We start from the raw sequence: 19,033 nt of genomic DNA on the forward strand, positions 1-19,033 counted from the left end.
AACTCTACATACGAAAGTTTTCAAGATACGAAAGGTTGTTGCTGTAAAGTCCCCGAGATTCGCCCGGACCTCAAACCGAGAAACAATTTTAAAATATAAACTCCCGCGCCCCCACCATTAAAGAACCGAGTAAACTCGCTGAAGCCAATCCTCCCGCTCTCCCAATTGGTTCCCTGATGCTAGTCACCCCGCCATAAGGTCCCTGCCTCTCCTAGTTGGTCAGCATCTACCCCTTGTGCTTTAAGTATTCTATTATTTGGTAAAAGGATGCTGTAAAGAATTTTGAAAAACTTAATTCATGGCAATACATTTAATAAAAAAAAAAAACATTAGGTAAAGATAAATAAAAAAGAAATAGAAAAATGAATGGTTTATTATACTGTTTGGTAGTTTCAGTAGTTGAATGAGAGATAATGAAAATTTATGGCTTACTGTGTAAAAGTGATTCCTTGGCGATCGTTCGATACTCGTAATACTCGTAAGTGCTGGTAATGTAAACAGAAGTTTTGGAAGCTTTTTAATTTGTTTTGTTTTAATTATAGCTCATGGTTACTTAATAATTTATTTGAAATGAGTTACATGGCAATTAACATTTAATAAAAAAAATTTGTGAATTAGATTATGCATAAAAATATAAAATAAATCAAGACTTGCCAACAAATACGTATTTTTTTAGGATTCTTCTTGCTGTTTTATTATTACGTTTACGTATTACGTATGTTTCAATTATAGCTGTGTCAGTAACCATCGGTATAGATTCTCCATTATGGTAAAGATAAAAGTAAAGAATAGAAAATGAATGGTTTATTATACTGTTTGGTAGTTTCAATTAGTTGAAAGAGAGATACTAATGAAAAATTTCATGGCCTTACTGTGTGCTAGGAAAAGGGAGGATTGCTTGGCATTACGTTCGGTACTCCGTAACTTCGTAAGACGGGTTAAAGAGCTGAATGTAAACAATCGATTTGGAAGGTTTTTTGTTCGTTTTGTGTATTATACGTTAATGCATTAATTAATAATTATTGTGAAAATGAAGTAGAATACTGAAATTATTTAATACATTTTATTGGCATATTTCTAAAAGCTTTTAGCTCTTAGGTTTTAGGATTGTCAGAAATCAATAGGCTAGGCTACAGTAGCAAACCCGCTAACATAGGCTAGGCTTATTGCCTAAAGGGAAATCAGTAATCGCTAAAGTCCTAATTCATGGTCAGTAAAAATGGGGTTGAACAATTACATTGCAGTTGAATATTACCTCCAAGTAATGTACAAGTATTTTGCCTTTTTGGCGAGTCATACTTTTCTTTCGAATTTATGGATCGGCGTCGTAACCCTAAGAACACATGGTTATTTGTAGGCCTAGGAAATATAATTTTACTGGGGCGTGTTTTTCTTTTGGAAGGGCGCTTGGAACGGATTAGCCATTTAAACATTGTAAAATGTGGTCCAAGATGTTTGGCAAAAAGGTTCGTGATACGGAAGGTCGCCTTCGGAATGGATTAAATTTCGATATCTCGAAGGTACTACTTGTACTAATAATATCTAGACTAGACATAATATGTAATTTTTAATTAATTATCCGATTGATACGGACAATAGTGTTATGTTGCGCGTGTTTGCATGTGTTAGCTTAGACCCTATAGACCCTACTACTCCTGATCAGTTGGGTCATTAATAGGAAGACCTCTAGCCTAGCGTGGTGGTAACCCCACCTGGCTGGTAAGGTTTCCTCCAGCTGAATCGCGTGAGGGTCACCCTGCTTTGACCTCCCCTCCCCCTGCACCCAACCTTCGGTGGGGAACGCGGCTCCCGCCTCACGCTACTTACTAAGTAAGCCGACCCGAGGCCTTGCTCGCTTAAAGGGGGGAGGGAGAGAGGATTTAGGGATACCCGTGGAGTACGGTCCGGGGGGGTAGGACCCACCAGCGCCATGCTCGTATGAAGTGGTAGGGGGGTGCCCCGCCTCGGGCGGAGCTTTATTGGTTGGCCGCACCTGGCTCAATCGGGACGGTGGGCGCCTCCTCCGGGGCCACTTACAGCCATGGTCCCGCTATCCGCAGTCCCTTCTTTACCAGAACGCTAATCCTCCCACCGCTCCCGGCGGGACCGGGACCCCGGCTCCAAGGTATTGGCTATACGAATATCTATGATCCTTTACCTCAAACCAGACTCAGGCTAAGGTTTTTACCGCGATTTTCCCTGAATCTGTTCCTTGACGAAGCCGGCGGACCAGGAGTAGAAATAGCTAAGGTTGTAAGGGGGCTTGACGCCTGAGAATGGTCCAGCCATTGGTTGGAAACAGTTTAGTTATGCAGCATGTATTATGTTATGTCCTAAGTAAAAGATATCTTATCTTATTATATACCTTTCAGGCTCGTTCAACTAAACGGCGGATAAACCTACTCCTCGCCGGGTAATTCCAAAGAAACCGAGGTAACCTCATGGTTATCACTAAGCTCCCTAGCGCTTGTTTGACCTTCTTGGTTTGTCACATCTATCCGCACCCTCCCGGTGGGATTGAAAAAGATAGGCTTGAAGACTCAATCCTAGTTGACTAGATTAAATGTCTCCGGTGCCAACGGAGTCAGGCCAGGTCTTCCTTACCCTGCCCCCGTTCCATCAGGCCTATACCTTTACTTTAATATCAAGAACAAGAACTAGTCCTCGGAGCTGGTGAGAAACAAGGATGCATGAAATTTTAGTAGTAAAGAATGCATGCCCCACCGGATACACCTCCGGTGGGTCTAAATAGTGATACTCATGTATCATTCAACTTACAGATGGTGCGTTGCCTGGAGACGGGTGTACCGCCGTTCTCCAAGAGCCCTGCGGGCACGTGGTGTGCTGGACCCACGCCGGATGTGCGGTACAGGTGGGATCTCTGCTGGTGTGGCACCATGAGGGGTGCGAGATCTGCTATGGACTGGTGAATGAAATCACCTCCGAGTCGGTACATACCACCCTTAAAAATGATACAATGAGAATCAGATTGAATAAAATCATGTTGATACATACTAGACTAAGGATAGTTTTTAGTTCAAGTATTGAGATAACTCTCTCTTACAGAGTATTCAAGCCATCAAGGATGCGGCGATGGCTACTCTGAAAGCCTGGTTCGGTGGCTTTGGCCGTAATGTGAAGGCCAGACAGCCCTACATGCTGTCCGAGGAGATGGCCTTGCTCATCTACCCCGGAGCAAAGAAGTCGTCAGCTGTAGAGGGGGAGGTAGCAGCCCCCATCATCGCCAGGATCCAGGCGGAGACCACGCTCTTACCGGAGGACGGTTTCGGCAAGGAGGTGTTAAGAGAAGTAGTGGCCTTGGATTTGGAACGGGAGCCCATGGTTGTTGACAACCAGGGTGAAGGTAAGAATGTTGTCGAGGCAGGTATTTTAGGGGCTCAAGGCTTGCCCTCTAGCCCATCTCATTCTTCTACTGTTACCACTACTTCTTCTTTCCATGGATTCACCGGTAAGCTCCAGTCTGTTAGACCCAAGTCGAGCTCGGTGATCCCTAAGGTGAAAAATCCTTCCACCTTTAAGGCTATCAAGAAGTCCTTGCCAAAGCCAAGGTCCGGATCTAGCCGCGCCAGTACGCCATCAGCTCCCAATCCCAGTGCGGACTCGGCAAAAGCTACTCCCCCTCAACAGGGGTAGAGAGCGAGAGGTCCAAAAGCTAGGGCCCAGGAACCTAGGTTTGATCCGGCGGTGTTCTCCTCGATCATGATGGAGCAGGTAGGTTCCAGGAGAAGTTCTACCAGCTATCCTCCACTCTCGAGGCATCAGGACAGTCCATCCAATCCCTAACGGAGAGGAGGATGACTCAGGAGACCCTAGTGGCGGGTATCCGTGAGAATTTCGCTCCGTTCGCGGATGGTATGCTTACCATTGAGGGATGCGGGACTCGGAGACTGGAGGACTTTGAGTTCTACCCACATGATCTCCAGTTCCATTCATGGTGGTATGCCCGTCTGACGGATGAGGCAATGGTAAAGGAAGATAAGGTCCGAAGGAGACCGTTTTATCTTCCCAGGGACCAAGCTCAACAAGCATGGGTCCGGAGCTTGACAGAGTGCCAATGTGTCAACACTAAGTTGACAGCCCACAAGAGCCCGTTTACCATCTTTGTAGTGGGTGACAACACCCCTACCCCGTGCCTCTCCAAAGTGGCTGAGCTGACACTACAGGCAGCTACGGAGGATAAACCCATGCCGGCAACTTCTGGGAGACAGATTTGCCTTCCCCTTTTGCTCCCCACCCCGGAGGCACAGTGTTGGGTAGATGCTCCGGCCACCTTTACAGTGGGTAAGCTCGCCTCGGACTGCGGAACTACGTTGTTCAGCGAGCGGCTTCCCAGGCTTCCGGACTCTCTAGTCAAAGCTGAGTATGACGCGAGGTGTAGACTGAGCAGGTCCCTCAACTCCGCCACCATGATAGAGCTGACTTCGTTGATATATGCGGACGAGCCACTGTTTAAAGTCCTAACGAAGTCCTTCCTTCACACAGTACAATGTGATCTATATGACTTCGCAGTGGCTAGGCGGAACTGTAGGAAGCACGTCCTGGCGGACGCTTCCATCCGCCACGAGCCCAACAACAAGCTCAGTTAAAGTCATTCGATCTGGGGAGCAAACCTCTTCCCCGACTCTATCGTCAACGAAGTCCTCGGGGAAGCAGCTAGGGTGAACCAAAGTCTAAGAATTCGCTGGGGACTCATCCCTAAAAGGAAGCCTGAGTCCGCCGGAACACACCCTAGGGGCAAGAAGAGGTTGAGGAAGTACCAACCCTTCCAGTCATCTCAGCCACAAACAGTGGTCCAAGCGGTCCCGGTGGCCCAAATGAATCAGCCCTCCACCTCGAAAGCACAGCCGCAGCAGCAGTTTGTGTTTTTGAGCCAACCTTCTCAGCAACCCCAGAGCTCGACTTCCTTCGCCACCTCCCCGGCCTTCAATGCAACTTTCGAATCCTAGGGATTTCAGTTGTATAACAGATTTGCCAGAGATAGCCGAGCTAGGGGTGCTTTCCGACACAGAGGTGGCGGAAGAGCTTCGGCCCGAGGCAAAGGCTCCGGGGAGCCCGGGGTGGCCGTCCATCTGCCAACCAATGAGACTCCCCAGGTAGGAGGGAGGCTGTACCTCTTCCGAAACCGTTGGAGGTTCAGCACCACTTGGGCACACAGTATTGTGACAAAAGGTCTGGGATGGAGTTGGAAAGAAGGGCCTCCTCCATCAACCAGATTTTACCAGAAGCCGATGGCAGACCTGATAGAATACACCCAAGAATTGCTTCAAAAGAGGGCAGTGTCAGAAGTCAGACATTTAAAATTTCAAGGGCGCTTGTTCAGCATTCCAAAGAAAGACTCACACAAGCCAAGAATAATCCTACTAGACTTGTCCCATCTAAACTAATTTATTCATTGCGACAAGTTCCGTATGCTGACCGTTTCGCAGGTGCGGACCCTACTTCCCCGTGGGGCCATCACCACCTCTATAGATCTTACAGATGCCTACTATCATGTCCCAATAGCAAGACACTTCCGTCCCTTCCTAGGCTTCAGTATAGGAAAGAAGGCCTATTCCTTCAAAGTAATGCCATTCAGGCTCAACATAGCGCCCAGAATATTTACGAAGATAGCGGAAACAGTAGTCCAGGAATTAAGGACTCAAGGGATAATGCTAGTAGCCTATTTAGACGATTGGCTCATATGGGCCACAGACGCCGAAGAGTGCCGCAAGGCAACGGTCAAAGTGATAAGTTTTCTGGAATACCTAGGATTCCAGATAAACAAGAACAAGTCCCGGCTGACTCTGGCACCACGTTTTCAGTGGTTGGGAATACAATTGAACCTAAAGGCTTACAATCTATCAATTCCGCCAGCAAAACGCAGGGAAATAGCAAAGGCTACAAGGCAATTCCTCAAGGGCAAACAGACGTCCCGGCAGAACCAAGAAAGGATTCTAGGTTCACTCCAATTTGCATCAATTGCGGACGTACTGTTGAAAGCCAAACTAAAAGATATAAACTGGGTCTGGCGATCCAGAGCAAACAAGAAATCCCAGGACAAAGTATCCCGGATCCCGGCAATCTTGCGCAAGAGACTCCGCCCCTGGGCAGAAGTCAAGAATCTGTCGAAATCAATACCTTTACAGTTTCCTCCGCCAGCCCTGATTGTCCACACAGACGCCTCTCTGAGCGGCTGGGGAGGATACTCACAGTACAAAAAAAGTACATGGGACTTGGTCAGTGACATTCTGCCAACTACATATCAATGCACTGGAGGCCATGGGAAGTGTTTCTAACCCTGAAGAAACTCTTACCAGCAAAGAAAATCCACATCAAATTGGTATTAGGCAGTGCGGTGGTAGTCCACTGCATAAACAGAGGAGGCTCCAAATCGAGCCGTGTAAATCATGTAATGATAGCAATATTTGCCCTAGCAGCAAGGAACCAATGGCACCTATCAGCCACTCACCTAGTGGGAGTAAGGAATGTAGTGGCAGACGCATTGTCAAGGACTACTCCGCTAGAATCAGAATGGTCCCTAGGCGGAAATTCATTCAAATGGATATGCCAACAGGTGCCAGGGCTTCAAGTAGACCTTTTTGCCACAGAATCAAACCACAAACTGTCATGTTATGTGGCCCCTAACCTGGACCCTCTGGCATATGCCACGGACGCTATGGCAATAGACTGGAATACTTGGAAGAGAATTTATCTCATCCCTCCAATAAACCTACTACTGAAAGTTCTGAACAAACTCAGATCTTTCAAAGGTCAGATTGCACTAGTAGCTCCCAACTGGCCCAAGAGCAATTGGTTCCCACTACTAGTGGAATTGGGACTCCGGCCCCGGCAGATTCCCAATCCCAGACTGACGCAGTTGGTACAAACGCGGACTGTGTCCGCTTCCTCAGGGATTCAGAAAGCCCTAACTTTATGGACTTCATGAAGTTTGTGGCGCAAAAAGATGCCAACATTGATCCTCAAAACATCCTGTTCCTGGAATCAGACAAATGAGAATCAACTCTGCATCAATACGATTCAGCAGTGAAGAAGCTAGCCACCTTCGTGAGAGACAAAGGTACAAACCATTATTACGAATCTGGCAATCACTTTTTTCAGAACCTTGTTCGAAAAAGGTTTATTACTACAACCAAATCGGCATTAAAGAAAATATTCCAATTTGGATTTAATATTGATATCACAGATTCATATTTTTCTTCTATCCCCAGGGCTTGTGCTAGATTAAGACCAGTAAATAGGCCTCGGGACGGTCTCCTTGGTTTTTTTTTAAACGATGTCCTTAAGCTAGCTTCAGACACGGTTAATGAGTCATGTTCTTATATAACCCTGCTCAGGAAAACATTATTCTTAATAAGCCTGGCCTCAGGAGCCAGAATATCGGAGCTGTCGGCCCTTTCCAGGGAACCAAATCATATTGAATTCCTCCTATCTGGAGAATTACTGCTTTTGCCGGATCGTCAATTCTTGGCTAAAAACAAGGACCCACAAAATAGGTGGGCCCCATGGAAAATTGTTTCTCTTCCGCAGGACCTATCCCTATGTCCAGTAAACACACAAAGAGCCTATCTAAACAGAACCACCACGAAATCTTCAGGCCCCTTGTTTATTAGGGACAATGGTGGGACCATCTCCCTAAAAGGAATTAGACAACAAATCCTCTATTTTATTAAACAGGCCAATCCGGAATCAATTCCGCATGTACATGATATCAGAGCGGTAGCTACCTCAGTTAATTATTTTCAGCATATGAACTTTGACGATCTCAAAAAGTATACAGGCTGGAAGTCACCGAAAGTATTTAAACGCCACTACCTAAAATCCTTAGAGGCCTTTAAATTCTCAGCAGTGGCAGTAGGGAACACAGTTTCCCCTGACACTGCATAGCATAGTAATAACTAGTCTTAATAGCCTATATCTCTCTTTACGTCTTTCTCTCCTACCTGCCTCGCTAGCATTCTTGATCTTCGCTCGGTTGTTACTGGGTTGCACACATTGACCTTATTCTCACCTGGACTGCACTTATGATCACTCTTGATTGTACATATGAATGTCTAATTGTATATATGTGTATGTAATTTCCTGTATTGTGGTGTGGGATTCATCTAATCTTATCAGATTTGGGTTATACAACCCTAGTTAGTAAATAATGACTGTAGTTTAAGGATATTATTAAAATCCTAGTAGAATTACGGAATTTTATTAAGAACTTGTAAAATTAAGGAATTCTTATTAAATAGTAACTAGAATTATTTATGCAAGTTTCATTTTTCCTTACAGTAACTTATCTATACTAATTTTCCAAGCTGGTGGGGCCAATTCTCTGTTACTATTTCACGGAGCGACACAGGGATTCTGACAAAGGAAAAATCTATTTCTGGGCAGTGACCTGTGTCGCCCAGTGAAACCCACCCTCTACTTTCCACACCCTAACTGGCCCAAGCTTGGGTGCTATCTACAGGAAGGTGAACGAGATGCAGTTGTAGCAGTGGCGGGCGGTAGATGGCCTAGAGCGGCTCCTCTGTAGACGAGGGATATTGAGAAAGGAAGAGACTAAATGGCAGGGGACCTCTGATAGTGGTTTCACACGCCCCAGTTACCATACCGACACCCTTAAATAAGGGTGAGCGAGCCAGGAAACTCTGGCATAACCATATAGCTTTTTTCTCTGGTATATTTAGCAATATTTATACCTTAGAAATGAGTGCTAAAGGAACATTTCATTGTGCGACAAAGGTCACTGCCCAGAAATAGATTTTTCCTTTGTCAAAATCCCTTTTCAAAGGGCCTTTTTGTGGGAATTTAACTTTTATAACCTTGATTGTGATGATATGCTTGTGCGCTTGTGCTATTTAGTTTAAAATAGAATAGTATACATGGTGGAATTAATACACTTATAAACAATTCCTAGGGATCTTGTGAATGAATATCGAAAATTGGACAGAAATGAAAACAAGCAGAGATGGATGTTAGTGCTTATAAGTGGCCGTAAACTTTTTTACCACATTGTTCAACTGACGTCAGATGAAACCAACTTCTACCCACCTGCTAAACAGCTTATTACTTCTTGTGCAGAAGTTTTGGGCCAGGTAATCATTTTGATTAATAATCGTTCCTTTGTATGTGTAACACATTCATGAAATGTACCATTGTATTTAGTATTTCCATGTTGTGTGAAATGTTAATCATACAGAAATCTTGCTAGTCTTTTTTTTCCTTCGGAGATAATGTTAATTTTTTCTATGATTTTCACAGGAGTTTATTTGTGGTCATGCAGATTGCCAAGAAAGTCTTGTTGCCCAAGTATTAGAATGGGATGGACATTTTGGAGGACTTTTAGTTCCTCATTTTACACCTGCAGTAACTCCAGTTCATACATACCTCACTCTGTACTCATCTCTCAGTCCTCATGCTCTTGTATCACCTGATCATACTTTCATGCTTTTATCCAAGGTAATAAATGTGTCTTTCTGTATAAGGTGTATGCTAATTAGACCAAAATAATAAGGAGCACTTTCCTAATGATTTTGTGATTGATATTGTATTAACTTGAAATTATCATGAACATCAGTTCTAAACTCTTAAGTCATTCAGAAAATATCTTCTTAGTGTTCCCAATATATTGAAACTTTTTACGGTATTCCTATCTTCTGTTTGTACTAAAACAGCTGCTCTTGCTATTTCAGTTTGACATAGAGAGATGGCTTGTTGATGTAAAACCAAGTTGTAGTGATCAAACTCAGCTTGTTAATACAATTGGAGCTGCTTTATCATCCCTCCTTCCACAAGCGGAATCTAGTTTGGCGGTGGTTTTAGAGGTAATTGTCATTATACTCTTGCCTGTGTCCATATTGTGTTAACAGTATCTTATATGTAATTCTCACTATTATTATTATTTGGAAAGAGTCCTTCTTTTAGGGCAGTGTATTTGAAAACAATTGTAATTTCAATGGAATGCAGTAATTATAGTCATCTATGTTTATCTCATTATATTTTATTCTCATCAGCAGGTAAATGGTATAATAAATTTCCAAAGAATATGGAAAAATATTCTAATTTTCATTGTTTATTTTTACTCTTATGATTTGCATCTCACACCTTTTGTATTTTTTGTCATTCACATGAATTAGATACTACTGGTATTTAGATTTTAATTAGCAAAAGTCCTGGGGAGGGGGGTTAAATTGACAGTCCATTGCAGTGTCAGGTGTTTGGTCCTGTAAGGATGCAAACCATTACCTTTTAGTATATCAGTATTATTTCTCAGTGCAAGCTGGAATGGCTGCTTAACTTAGTAACGAGGTAGTTATAGTCTGTCCTCCGCCTCCCCTTCTTCTTCTACTCCTCTTATCCCTGCTCCTCCTTCTGCCTCTTTTCCTCCTCCTCTGCTCTCTCCTCCTCCCCCTCCTTCTCTTCGCTTCCCTATTTCTCAATTTCCTCCCCCTTCCCTTCCTCCCTATTCTCCCACTTTCCTCCTCCTCCCCCACCCCCTCCTCTTCCCATAGCTGCCCCTCCAATGGATGTTCCAGCATCTCCCATTCCAGACCAGCCCTTCAGTGTGGAAGACGAGTGGTGTGTTGGGAAAAAGGAAATAGTTCTTCCTGTTTACTTTCTTCTTAAGGTTCTCTTCATTCTCCTTGTCTTCAGACTATCTTCCTCTGCTTAGGAGGATGAAGAAGGAGTCAGGGAAATCCAAGGCTTTGTGTAGGAAGTCAGGAGGACTTCTCTTGTGTGTTCTTTGTAACTGCAAGTAAGTAGAAGCACCAGATCACGGACCATACTTCTGGCATGGTTGTTGCTCCATGCCTGCTCGCTCACTTGGATGTGAGGATGGCTCCTTCCCAATTCCCCAGTGCAGCTGTGGTGCCATTTGACCACCTAGTGATCATTATACCTCAGGAAGGGCTGTTTCCATTGCTCGTACCTTTTGGACCTGAGAAATTCCCTCTAGCTATCCTGCTGTGCACCTTAAGGCCCCATTCACATGGGGCGGAAACCATGCGGATGTAAAAAGTGGTGACCATACACATTACGTAATTATTAGTACACACACACACACACACACACACACACACACACACATATATATATACATACAGGCAGTCCCCGGGTTACAACGGGTGTTCCGTTCTTGAGACGCGTCGTAAGCCGAAAAAAAAAAAAAATCGTTGTAAGTCGGAACAACGTTGGAAAAAATGTATTGAACTAATAAAAAAAGTTATAAAAAACCTTACTTGTAATCCTTTAGGTACACTACATGTAGTTTCCTGAAGTTTTATTAAGTTACAATCTGGAGTTGTTTTCATCCAAAAAATGGTGGTTCTGGAAGGTAAAAGTACACAGTTAGTACAAAATACTACACAAAGTCCTGAATGCAATATGTAAAGTAGAGTATATATCAAGAGTAAAAGAGTAAATGTATGTAATTCCTTACTTTTAAAGTTGTCGTGCTATGTAACCCATGGACAAAGTTTTTTGTGGCCACATAGCCTACATCATTCAGGGGTTCTGGGTTTCTGGAATGTAAAAAAGATATTATATTAATATGTAGTATTGTAGTCCTCTATGCAATAAAGTATACTACTACAGTAGTACGTATACCATACAGTGGTGTATAAGATATAACATGTATAAAACTTAGTTAGGAATTCCTTACATACTTACCAACTTTTAGTGAGTCTCAAAGCTGTTAGCTAGGTTGTGGGAGATGTAGATGGAGATAGTATGCATGTGTAGGGAGCCTGCAATGATAAGGATAATTACGTACAAGGGTTAGGATGTTATATGTGTATGTACAGTAATAGAAGTTCTAGTAGTATTTCAGATATATTTCAGAAAGCTATGTTTACTACTAGGTACAGTAAAAACTAAAAAAAGATGAATTCCATACCTAACATTAGTGTGCTTTATACAGATGACAGGCTAGGATGAGAGAGCTTGAAAAGGTGATGGGCAGCCTGGAATGATATAGAATATTAAAGGACAGTATGTAACCACTTAAGTACAAAATGTACTGTTACATAATTAACAATTTATACACATTAAAAACAGTTGAGAATTCCTTACCTTTAGTGAAATGAAAAGATGTAGGCTATGTAGAGGTCTGGTTTATGTACAAGGTGCATGTCAGTCTGGAATGATAATGTACATATGATTAGTAAAGTTACATTTACTAAGTATATACTAATGTATATACACTACTGTACTTATAATAAAATGTATAAAAAATGTCATAAAAAAATTCATAAAAAAAAGTTTCCTTACCAAATTCTAGTGGTTGGCTTGCTTACTGGGATGGGCATAGTATGGTAGATGAGAATGGCTGGGCTATGGAGTGGAATTTGCAGGTGATTGGGAGTCTGGAATGACAAAAAATAAAAATGATAGAGTATTAACTACTGCACACAATAGGTATATGTAGTATTATTTACCGTTTGACATATGTACAATTTAAAAAATGAAGAATTCTTTTACCTGATGGAGTTGGAGAGGTGATAGTAGTGTCAACTGATTTGGGCTCTGAGGCAGCTACATCTATATTTGGAAAGAATGATAGGGTACATAATAAGGTGGATGTAGTACTTAGTGTACATACACTTTTTATAAAATTTCTATTAGCAATTTATAAAACATTTTAAAAAATTGTTAAGGATTCCTGACCTGATGAATAGGGTGAGACATCAAAACCATGGAAAGGCTCAGGGTCATCTGGGTCTTCATCACTGTCAAAGGGTTCTGGAATGTTACATAAAGAAAAATATTAGGTTATGCAACATCAAAACACATTATTGTGAATAGTACATAGTATGTATGTAATAATGTAGTACAAAACAATTTCCAACATGAAAATGAGAAAAATGAAATTTCTTACCTACTAGAGGTGGACGGGCTGCTACGGAGGGTCCAGGTAGTACAGGGGGATCTGGATTTGGCATCACTTCTGCAATAAAATATAAATGATGAAAATTAAGAAAGTTACAATACACTAACATTTATATGAGAAAATTAACACATTCATATTAGTATACATATGTACATTTTATATTACAGTATGTAAACAAAATAAATTAAGAGAGTTCAGAATTCCTTACCAGGACTAGGAGTGGGAGGTGGGACTGGAGACTTGTGGAAGAAAGTGTCAAGCCTAGACTGCACACTTTTCTTCACCTGCTTCTCCTGCAGGGTTTCCTTGTAAAAAGTTACCAAATCCATGATCCCTCTCCGGATTCTGTCAAACCTGGCAACGTTAGGGTCTTCTCCCTCCAAAGAAGCCAAGGCTCTCTCCAGATGAGTAAAACCCTCTGACAAGCCTTTGACAGTTAATGACCTGGGTTTTGGGTCTGGTACCTCTAACTCATCCTCAATCATCTGCTGCTCCAGCTCAATGAGGTCCTCTGATGATGACAACTCTCCATGGGATGCCAGCAGCTCTGTAACATCCTCAGCTTCCAGATCTAGTTTCAGCCTCTTGCTTAGCCCTACGATTTTTCCTCGTCACAGTCTCGACATCTTCTGCCTGGTCAAATCCTTCAAAACTGTGCACAAACTGTGGACACAGTTTCTTCCAGGGCCCATTTAAAGTGGTCATCTTCACCTCGTCCCAAGTACTTGCAATATTCCTGACTGCATCAGCGATGGCCCTCAAAGCAGAGCGTATTGTCTTTCTAAGGTAGTACGCCTTGAAGTTAGCAATCACTCCCTGGTCTATCGGCTGTATAAGCGATGTTGTATTCAGTGGAAGGTACACCACCTTCACATTAGAGTGCATGTTACTTAAATTTGAAGGGTGACCAGGGGCATTGTCTAAAACTAAAAAACCTAAAAGAACATTAAAAGCAGGACCCTTCGAAGACAAATACTGTTCCACTGCTGGTACGAAGTGGTCATTGAACCAATCTTCGAAGACCATCAAGGTAACCCAAGCCTTCTTGTTAGACTTCCAAATGACAGGGAGTTGACTCTTGAAAATGTCCTTGAAAGCCCTGGGATTCTCTGCCAAATACACTAGCAAGGGCTTAAGTTTCAAGTCGCCACTAGCATTGGTCCCAAAGAGTAAAGTCAGTCGCTCCTTACCAGCTTTATGGCCAGGTGCTGATTTCTCCTTCTTGGAAAGGTACGCACGGTTGGGCATCCTTTTCCAAATAAGCCAGTCATCTATCTATTAAATACTTGGTCAGCTGTGTAACCACCATCCTTAATTATTTCAGCCAAACCGATAGGAAAACTGTCTGCTGCTTCGCTATCAGCACTAGCAGCTTCACCTTGCAGCTTCACATTATGCAAATTAGCACGAGCCTTAAAACGGTTAAACCAACCTCTACTCGCGGAAAATTCTCCACTAGCACTGCCTTCCCTATGTTTCTTCACTACTGCCTCATGCAGCTCTCTAGCCTTCTCCTGGATCACACTTAGGCTCATTGGAATACGTCGCTGATTCTGGTCCTCCAGCCAGATCATCAGCAATTTCTCCATTTCCACAATGCTCTGGCTACGTTGCTTCACATTAATCACCGTTGCCTTCATCAGTGCAGCATCCTTAACATGCTTCAGAATACGTTCCTTGTCCTTCACTATGGTTACCACCATCGTCCTGCTAAGCCCCAAAGCACGGCCTATCTTGGTGTTCGTCTCTCCCTTCTCAGAACGTTTAACGACATCGTACTTTACCTCCATGGTGATTACTTTCCTCTCCTTAGATGAACTATCATCGGAGGAAGTACTCTGCTGTTTTGGAGCCATAATAAAGGCAAGAAAACTGCTAAAAATTCAGCAACATAGCGAGACACAACCTAGCGAAACGAAGGCAAACATGATTGAAGTGGCATTGTTTGGTATTGTTACGCTTCACGGCGTCCTCGACCAGGCTAGGTCATTGTCCGGTCAATATACCTTACAGTTAATAGCATAAATTATATATGGGCCCTCCTCTCAGAACGCATCGTTAAAAAGCATAAAAAAACGTTGTGACATTTGGATTTGTGTTGTAATCTAACCAGAAACTTAGTTTTTTTATTATTACTATAAACAAGGAAAGAAATGATTTTTTTTCATATAGTATGCGTTTTTTGAAAAACGGTTGTTTAACTTTTGAACGTCGTAAGCTAGTATCCATTCGCTCGGAAACTAGTTCCGCATATGAGGCGTCATTAAAAAGCATTGATAAATGTTGTGACATTTGAATTTGTGTGTAATCTAATCTAAAACAACTTGTTTTTATTATTACTGTAAACAAGAATGTTATTATTTTATAGTATGCATTATTGAAAACGGTTGTAAACTTGGAACATCGTAAGCTAATATCCATTTGCTCGGAAACTAGTTCCGCATATGATGCGACATAAAAAGTGTCAAAAAAACATCATAACCTCAAAATTTGTGTTGTAATCTAACCAGAAACTTATTTTTATTAATATACTGTACTAAACTAGAAAGGATTTTTATCATAGTATGAGTTTTTGAAAAACGTCGTGAACTTGGAACGTCGTAAGCGACAGCGTCGTAAAGTCGGATAAAGCGTCGTAACCCAGCCCGGATTTTTTATGAATATTTCAGAAAACCTGTCGTAGCCTTGGAACGTCGTAAGCCGAAGCCGTCGTAAGCCAGGGACTGCCTCTGTGTGTGTATATATATACGATATACGATATAGTACGTATATATTTCTGGGCTCAGCCTGTGTCGCTCCGTGAAATGTCCCTTTAGCACACATTTCTAAGGTATAGAGAAAAAAGCTAATATGGAAATGCCAGAGTATTCTGGCTCGCTCACCTTATTTAAGGTGTCGGTATGGTTTCTGGGGCGAGTGAAACCACTACCAGAGGTCCTTTGCCATTTAGATTCATCCTTCTTCAATATCCCTCATCTACAGAGGAGCTGATCTAAGGCCCACTACCCGCTACCATTATGGCTAGCGCCTCTAATGTCATTCCTTTCGATAGCACGACCCACACCGCACATGTCTTTTCTTCTCTGTGTTGTGTTTTTCGTGGAATTCTTTATCCATCGTCATGGAACGTCAAGCTGCTGCTGCATCCAAGTTAAGTACTGCTATTAATGTTTGACACCATTTAGGGGCTGCCCTGGGCACGTTTAACCGAATTATTTAGGTTTTCATGGACGGCGTCCCATGCGGCACCGTCCTCACGCCGCCATTCTCGGCTCGCTCTCGCCTGTTACTTTGTTTCGTGCCCCTTTCGGTCCCCTATACCTTTTGGGCTCGATTCTTGTTTAGCAGTACATTCCTATGATTTTGATGATGCATTTATTGACGTTTTGTTGTTTTATCCACACGGAGGACGTTATCCGAGCTCACGCTCAGCTTGTAGCCTACGTCGTTTCCTTTCAGCTCAGAATTTCATGCATGCATGTTTATTTTAGTTGTCAGGTTACCTCTTCGTTAGGCACCCTTACCGAAGGACTCTTGTTCTTCTCCCTTGTCCTCGAGCCACCCTGGCCACCGGCCCCGCGTTTTTTCGTCACGGCATATAGGCTAGCTGCTCGGAGTCGCCAGGCTCGACCATCCTTCCCAGTTGGCTCGACCCAGCTTCTCCAGGACATTACTCTTTCTCTACCATATAAAATTTTTCTTCCTTTCCCCCTGTGTTAGATAGGATGTTTATTTTGTTTATCACATGTTCCTTGAGACGGCTTTGGTTGGCCTGTAGGCCTCCTTAGATCGCCTGGCCTTTCTCACTGTGTGGATATTCACCCAGCCGAGAGAGTTCCAGGCGACCGCGTATGAGCCACCCCGCGTCGGCCCTTCCAGTCCCTCTCCCCCTACTTTGGGAGGAGGTACGCTCGCTCACGCTGTCTCAGGCAGCCGATCTGAGCATCCTCCCTTCCCCCCCCCCCTCTCTCTCGAGGTGGACAGGGGAGGTGGCTGGAGGGCTCTCGACGAGCGGGTCAGCTCCCTGCTGCTCTCCCCAGTAGAGTAGGGGGAATCCCTGCTCGGCCAAGCCTTGGTTGGCCACCAGGCTCGGTTGGGCTCGGCTCTCGGGTCGCGTTCTCCTACCGCTAGTCACCATTCCTTCCCGCTCCGGCGGATTCAGGACCCCTTCGCAGCCAGGTCTGCCTTAGGTTGGTGAACTGCTGGGGAGGCTCCGGCCTCCCTACAAGAGTACGCTTGTTGCATGCATGGTATTACATATATAACATCCATTATCTTTAGTTAAAGTTTGGCGGAGTCCCGCAACCCCGCTAGGGATATCCCCCAACTTATCCTAGTTTTAAGTTTTTTGACAGCGGAGTTATCAAACTCTGCCGTTTTGTGTTGGTCTCCTCCTGCTCCTCACCCAGTGTTTGTTCAGACTACTCCTCGCTCCAGCGTATGGATTAGGTGGTTATCCTGATTCAGTGACTACATTGTTCTCCGGCATCGCCGGAGACACACCGTTTCAAGCGGTTCTACCGATCCTGTCGGACGACTCACCACAATACACTGCCAAAGAGCAGGTAGAGACTGAACCTTGTTACTTATTAACACCGGAACACTCCGGCGTTATGACATATCACAATCATGGACTTAGTCCGAAAACATATCACAATCATCGACTTAGTCCGAAACATTAGCGGTGATACTCGATGTATCATTTCACTTGCAGGTCACCCATTGTATGGAGTCAGGCTGCAATGCCGTACTGCAAGACCCCTGTGGGCACAAAGTCTGCCGGACCCACCCCACCTGCGCGATCCGCTTCAACGAGTCCCTGGTATGGCACCATGAGAGTTGCCTTATATGCTACGAGCTCGTAGACCAAGTCTCCTCTGAGGTAGGTGGCGTTTCAAAGTCTGCACAGTAATACAATGAGTACCAATGACGGCTATATTCTTTTATATGTCCATTAAGTTAAGTTACAGTTTAATTTAAGTAATCTTAAGTATTAATACTAACCCTCTCTTTCAGGGCGCCTAAGCGATCCAGGAGACTGCTCTTGCCACCCTGAAGGCCTGGGTTGGTGGGTTTGGCCGCAATGTCACCAAGGGCCAACCCTACATCCTCTCCAAGGAGATGGCCACTCTCATCTTCCCCGGCGGGAAGAGTACCTCTTACGTGGATCCCGAAGTGGCTCCCTGATCGCTTCCATCCAAGAGGAAGTTTCTCAGCCCTCGGAGGAGGCTGCTACGCAGGAGGTCGCGAAGGAAGTAGCTGCCCTGGACCTAGACCTCGAGCCCATGGCTGTTGAAGGCATGGGCACAGGTAAGAATGTGAGTGAGGCAGGTACTGTAGGGGCTCAAGGGCTTTCCTGGAGTCCATCTAGAGCTTCTTACCCTTCTACTTCAACCTCTTTCCAGGGATTCACCAGGGGGCTTCAGTCGGTCAGACCGAAGTCCGCCTTGGCGATCCCTAAAGTCAAAGGTAAGTGAGACTTTAAAACGCTGCAGAAGTCCCTGTCAAAGAAGTCAGGTACCAGCCTTGCCTGTAAGTCTCTGGCTCACTATCCCGGAGCTGACAAGGCTAAGCTGACTTCTTACTCTAAAGGGTCGAGGTCTAAGTCTTCTAAGGAGAGGGCTCAGCCTTTCTCCTCCGACCCTGAGGCATCCACCTCAAAAGGAGCCACATCCAGGACTCTTAAGGAGAAGGTAGAACCTTCCCCCCCCCCTTTGACCCTGACACCTTCTCTGCAAATATTTCAGCCAATATTATGCAGCAGATGGGTAGCATGGTCAGGAACTTGGTACAATCCAAGTTCCCCAGGAGATATTTGTACAATTGTCATCTTCTCTAGAGGAGTCAGGGCAGTCTATCCGGGCTATCTCTGACAGGTTGGTTACCCAGGAGAACCTTATTGCAGGTCTCCGGGAAAATGCTTTGACAGGACTTCCACAGTCCGGCCTGGCAGCTCAGAGCTTGCAAATGCCAGACTCGTCTACCCTTCCTTCCTTTACCCTGAACAACCCTTGGAGGGTGGCTTCTTATGCTCCTTATGTGGACGGCATGCTGACGATCGAGGGCTGCGGAACTCGAAGGATTGAGGACTTCGAGTTCCATTCGCAAGGATTACAGCCCCCTTTCATAGGC

General features: G+C 44.1%; 2 protein-coding genes across 2 annotated transcripts in view; one reads left to right on the forward strand and one right to left on the reverse strand.

Annotated features, from left to right (window-relative positions):
• Window positions 1-19,033, reverse strand: part of LOC135223095 (ectopic P granules protein 5 homolog) — a 759,396-nt gene that overhangs the window by 363,400 nt on the left and 376,963 nt on the right.
• LOC135222772 (ectopic P granules protein 5 homolog) lies at window positions 8,933-9,893 on the forward strand. Its single transcript, XM_064261027.1, has 3 exons — window positions 8,933-9,107; window positions 9,274-9,471; window positions 9,705-9,893. Exons 1-3 carry the CDS (start codon window positions 8,985-8,987, stop codon window positions 9,876-9,878), a joined length of 495 nt encoding a protein of 164 aa, XP_064117097.1. The 5' UTR covers window positions 8,933-8,984; the 3' UTR covers window positions 9,879-9,893.

The sequence above is a fragment of the Macrobrachium nipponense genome, chromosome 8 (genome assembly GCF_015104395.2).
Source record: "Macrobrachium nipponense isolate FS-2020 chromosome 8, ASM1510439v2, whole genome shotgun sequence".
Lineage (NCBI taxonomy): Eukaryota > Metazoa > Arthropoda > Malacostraca > Decapoda > Palaemonidae > Macrobrachium > Macrobrachium nipponense.

What these genes read in the sequence shown, in the direction of transcription:
- LOC135222772 (XM_064261027.1), top strand. Translation starts at nt 8,985, where the DNA reads ATGTTAGTGCTTATAAGTGGCCGTAAACTTTTTTACCACATTGTTCAA. An exon ending in GTGCAGAAGTTTTGGGCCAG is followed by an intron (nt 9,108 to 9,273) that starts GTAATCATTTTG and finishes TGATTTTCACAG; the next exon opens with GAGTTTATTTGTGGTCATGC. An exon ending in CTTTCATGCTTTTATCCAAG is followed by an intron (nt 9,472 to 9,704) that starts GTAATAAATGTG and finishes TTGCTATTTCAG; the next exon opens with TTTGACATAGAGAGATGGCT.